At 52.5% G+C, this 5,318-nt stretch overlaps 1 protein-coding gene across 1 annotated transcript in view; it reads left to right on the top strand.

The window, feature by feature from the left end:
- The window catches only part of LOC104125397 (rho GTPase-activating protein 39-like), a 42,568-nt gene that overhangs the window by 31,597 nt on the left and 5,653 nt on the right, over positions 1 to 5,318 (top strand). The window contains exons 7-8 of the mRNA XM_035893357.1: positions 4,714 to 4,787; positions 5,044 to 5,154. Coding sequence (XP_035749250.1) covers positions 4,714 to 4,787; positions 5,044 to 5,154 — 185 coding nt within the window. The remainder of the gene's footprint in view (positions 1 to 4,713; positions 4,788 to 5,043; positions 5,155 to 5,318) is intronic.

The following is a 5,318-nucleotide window of genomic DNA, read 5'->3' as shown; positions in this document are numbered from 1 at the left end:
CTTCGCTGGACCCTGTCTGCTTTCTGGCACACAGACCTGCTCTGGCAGTGTACTGGAGCTTTAGAATAAAAGAGCTGATCTGCAGGCTCCTGCTGGCTCCCGCAAAGATAGCGAGAGGTGCAGCAGAGGAGGCAGGAGGGCTGGCAGGTCACTTGAACCAGCTTTTTTGCAAGTGCCCAATAACTGAGGATTTTTTTGGGGGGTCTGACCTCAGAGCTGCACATGAAGTAAGGGGGGATCCTACAGGAACACGCCAGGAGGTATCTGCTGCTGGCTGGAAAGGTCGGGCTTTTCCTCAGGCCACCTACATCTGTTCTACCAGCCCGACTTGCTGGACATGTGAGGGGTGGGTAGGACACAGCTCCCTGAAGTTGCAAGGCTGTTGTGCTGTTGTGAGAACAAGTTCATTAGTAGCTCTGAAATACTTAGATGCTTATGGGTGCTGTAGCAGCGATTTAGCAGAGACAGCCGTAAGGCAATTAAATTACTGTCTTCAAACGGAACTGAATATTTAGGTATATAAGCATGTGTGTCGGTCTTTTGGTGAAAAAATGAGTTAAAGCAGTGATTTCCACCCCCACTACCACTACTTCCTTCCATGCAGGGGCTGGTAAGTAAACACTTGGGTGAATAAACACTTATCATCTGACCTGCACCCAAAGAAATAATTTTGAAGTTTCCCATGCTTACCTCTGCAGTCTTAGTCTTCTAGTGTAGTTCTCTTGAGTAAATGAAATATGAAGGTGGTGCAAGATTGTTTTGTGGATCAATAACCCGTTGAAAGGCAGAAGATTATATGCTTTCAGAAGGAGGATTGTCTGCTGGTCCTGCAGGAACGTAAGCTGGGCTTTGGGTCTATACAAGGAGGCAAATAACGAGCTGGAACCTTGGTGTTGGTACAGAATTTTTCAGGATTGTAAAAACTAAAGGTGTAGAGGGGTCTCTCAAGGGTGAGTAACTGAGCAATCAAGCAACAGAGAAAATGGTGTCAACAAAAGCAAAGTATTGTACATGGGGGAGACATCACTAACTGCATGTGCAGCGGCAGGCTCCTGTGTAGCTCTTTCAAGGAGGAAAAGACATTTTGCAGCCCACATACAAATTTCCAGAAATGCATACACAGTGCTGGGAAGTGGTCAGAAACCAAACAGGGGATTGAGAGCTTGTAGAAAAGGGACAGACAGCAAAACCAGCACTCGGCCGTAGTCATGCTGCGCGCGCTCCGCATGTCCTGTCATGGTCCCTCCAGGGCTGAGTGCAGCTGGGGAAGCCCCACAGGAGCAGGAGCTGGACCTGGAGGAGAGAAGAGGGGAGAAGGTCAGTGGGCTGAAAAACTGCAGGTCGCCTGGGGAAAGTGAGAGGAAGAAAATTTCTCATCGTTTGTCGTAGCAGAATTGGAAACCACCTGGTTTTATTGTTGGGCAGCAGGCCCCACCGGGAATACTCATCTTTCAGACATCCCTTATCTGTTTTTATCCTCCTAGTGGCAGATGCAGGCTGCTGACAAGTACTGCATTCCCCATGCAGGGAATAGTGACAGAGCAGCATTGCTGGGATGCAGAAGAATGTACTGGTGGTGTGATGAAGAGGGGCTAAAGCATTGCCGGGAAGTGGAGGTGCCTGGGTGGGTCAAAGGCAGGAGAGCGGCACCAGTGCTGAGTCCAGCTGAGCTGTTCAGGGGGCACCTACCCCTGTGCTAAAGAGCATGGCAAGACGCGGCCTGGGCCCTGCTCTGACAGCCAGGCTGAGGTCTGTGAGAGGCTGAGGTAGGTCGGAGAAACACCAAGACAACGGCTTCTGCTGTGCAAAAATGTGTCCCATGCCCGGGTTCTAAATTCACATTGGCTGCTGCGTTTTTTAAGACATTTCTTGGCAGGAGAGCATTCAAGTCTGTTCCGGAGGGTATGTTCCTATATGTGCCCTGCCTGGATTTTAGTTTGTTATAAAAGGAGAGGTTCTTTAAGAAGCTACTCACATGTATTTCTAGGCCAGCACATGGAAAAATACTTACCTTTGCAAACTCTTTTCACTGCGTGGGTTGTTAGCAGTCTTCTGTTCCTGAGCTCCTGGGGCTGCTGTGGTACCACAGGAAATAACAGATCAGCTTGGATTTTGCAGATCCACGATGTTCTCAGGGAAGTGGAATTGCCTTCAGTATTAGCCGGAAAAGCCACCTGTCCGTGTGCCTGAGGGGGGTGAGCTGGGGAGCGGAGGGAGTACCTGGCCTGCTTGTTAGGAGAGCTGACCATGCGTGATGAGTAAAGCGCCAGGAGCTGGCCTCCAGCTCAGCGTACTAAAAGCAGCCAGACAGTCGAGTCAGATTGCTGGTTTGGAAAAGCAGAGGCTAAAGCTAAATTCTATTCTCCCTTGCGTTTCCCTCTACAGCTCACCGCTTGCCTCCCAGCCTCTCCTTTGCCCACCTCTGCTCTTCTGGGAGCTGGGAGTGCTCGCATCGGATGACTTCTGCTACGTTGCAGGGAGGCTGTGTGTTTAAGGTGTGAGCCCCTGCGGGAGCCATTCATTCTGTGCCCGCTGCAGCGGGCGCCGGTCACCCCATTCCTCAGTGCTCTGTCTGCTTTTTTGGTGATTGGGGTCCGTGGGCAGTAACAGGCCCAGCCCCTTGTGCACAGGGCAAGTTTAGTTTTCAGTTTGTTTGCCTGAAATTTGGTCGGCTCCATGTGTGGCCCTGACAGTCCCCTGTGGGTCAGAGGCTGCAGCTTGGCCGTTGCTGGGAACAGGATGCCTCGCTGCAGAAAGTGCAGGATGTCGGTTTTACACTTTTCTCAGGGTTGGGGGCACTTTCTGGGAAAGTAAAAAACAGGCTTCAGGCAAACTTGTCTGGCTGCTGCCCATGCATCAGCTGTGCAGGCTCTTCAAGGCAACCCGTTCCTTGACAAACCTTGTTAAACTCTTAGGGTGATTATGGGTTTCGTGGTCTAATTACAGTGTGAAAAAACATTTCCTATTATTAGTTTTGAATGTGCTGCTTCCCACGTAATTGTTGTGATGCAGACACACAGTCCAGTCTTCTCCCTTCTCCCTTCTTTGTGAAGCGGAGGACACTTTGCATCAAGGGGTGCTGCACATTTTAACAACAGAAGCCACAAACTGAAATAGTAAAGCATCACAGAGCAGCTCATTGGTTTTGTTTTCTTTAATCCTTAGACATTTCCAGTATAAATCATGCCTGGGATTAGCAGGATTTTTGCATGCAGGGAATATTTTGCTTTAGATATTCCCAAGAGAGAGAAATTCTTAAAACTGTGTTTCCTTCCCTTTGCCTGTGGGAGAGGGGGATGCTCTTGTGCTTCCTTTGGCATTGCTCCAGCATTACGGAGCGGCTCTGCTCCAGCTGGGACAGTCAAGCAGATTTATTAATGCGGGGGGGCTTGTTTTGTTGTGAGGAGCTAAGGGCTGGGGTTTGTCTGCTGGCTGAGAGGAAAATGGGGCAAAGCGCATTTCTCACCTTTGTGAATGGTTGCTCTGCTTGGGCAGAGCTTGTCCTTCCTCTGCATCGAGAGGAGTTGAGGAACTCCAGGCTCCTGACCAGCTTACCTAAGCTGTAGGGTGTGTGAAAGGCTGCTCTGAAACACGCAGCATCTGACCAGAATGTAGATTTTAAAAGCCACAAGTATTTTGAACTCTGCTGCAAGCTTTGGGCCTGGCAGGGAATCAAATAGGGCAGCTCTAGTCACTGCTTTCAGCAAGCAATTTGGGTTTGACTCAAAAAAGAACAGAAGGCCAACGGTTTTGGGAAAAGTCTCCCAGCAATCAGTGCTCTGTCAGTGCAAATATTTCTCTTGGTGTCACGCGGGGATTAGCTCTGTGAATCCTGGCTCCGCTCGCCCTTAGAGTTCGCTGAACCAAACACAACCGGAGCAGCCATTCTTGTGGAGGGCTGTGGCTTTTGTGGTGAAGCTCCCAAGCTCCAGTGTGCCTGATTTTCCTCGTATCACGGAGCGTGCCCCAGCCTCATGGTACAAGGCTGGGTTGGAGGAGGCTGCAGGCAGGAGCAAAGAAGCCTTTGCAGGGATCTGGGGAGATGAGGGAGACCCTGCCGCCTTCCTGTGCTGCTCCGTGCGTCCTAAGCTCCCTCCTGGTGCTGGGGCTGCCTCTGGCCCTGCACACTTTTCTCTGCTGCTGCCTCTCTCATGAGCCCAGGACTGCAGTTCTTGAATCATAAACAATTTCTTTTAAACACCTTGCAATCTTTCCTGGCAGGAGGCTGGCTCTGCATGCTCTTTGGCTGAGATCTGGGAATAGGTAAATACCCGGTCCTGCATCTGTGAGCCACGCAACTCCAGCAGCTGGGAGCGAGGACTCACGCTCATGTGTGTGCCCGGGCTGTGAATGCTGAATGGGCGCCCTGTGTTGAGCCAGGCCAGGGTCAGGCTGCCTGTGCAAGAGGTGGAGATCTGCAGGAGCAGGGGTGGGAGGTGCAGAGCTATGAGCCTTGACGCAGAAGATGAATCCCTCCAAGCCCAAGCACCGACTTGCGCTAACGCCACCTGCCATGGGGCTGCAGGGCCAGGAGGCTTCGGGGCACTTGGAGTGGGGTTTTGGCAGTCTGTGCCCTGCCCACGCAACAGGGTGGGCAAAAGGGGGGTGGCTGTTTGTGCTGGTGTGAACTGCGGCGGTGGTGCTCTCTGAAGAGCCCCAGCATGGTGGGTGCCTGGCACTGTGGGCTGACCGCTCGTTTCTCCTTCCTGCCAGGTCTGCCCATCAGCACCTACGCCAAGTACTGCTACCGGAAACTCCAGAAAGTAGCTGTCACCGGAGGCAAAAAGGTGAGTGCCCGCTCCGGCTCTGGGGCCTGTAGGCTGTCTGTGCAGCACCCTACTGCTCCGGTGACCCTTGCAGGTCACCGCTGATTCAGGGGTGGGAAATGGAGGTAGGGGGAGCCGGGGAAGTTTGCTCAGGGCTCATCTCCCTCTGAACGTATGGGAGAAGGCTGCTGCCCAGGTCCCACCATCCTGCCAGCAGACGGCAGTGCATGCCGTGCTGGCAGCTGCGCGGCTGAGTGCTCATGCTCTCTGCCCTTAGGGACGTGGAGGACAAACCTGGCTGGCGTGGAGGGGGAGCCTCCATGCTCTGCGTTATCTGGAAATCCCCCCCACCTCCTCAGTTTCCTCTGCACAGTTCTGCGTGGGGCTGTGAAAGCTAGCAGGCGGCCCCAGCCTGTCCATCCCAGGTCTCTGAGCTAGATCTGGTCATCTTTTATTTCTGCAAATCCCTCTGGGGCCTCCCCGCCATCTGGACTCCATATACAGTGAGCAAATAGCTGAAATACCTCGGGAGGAGTGGAGGCTCCCGGCATT

This window comes from Egretta garzetta, unplaced genomic scaffold, assembly GCF_000687185.1.
Source record: "Egretta garzetta isolate BGI_Z169 unplaced genomic scaffold, ASM68718v1 scaffold440, whole genome shotgun sequence".
In the NCBI taxonomy this organism is placed as follows: Eukaryota; Metazoa; Chordata; class Aves; order Pelecaniformes; family Ardeidae; genus Egretta; species Egretta garzetta.
The sequence above is the reverse complement of the archived record's forward strand: the minus strand, read 5'-3'. Positions and strand labels throughout refer to the sequence as shown.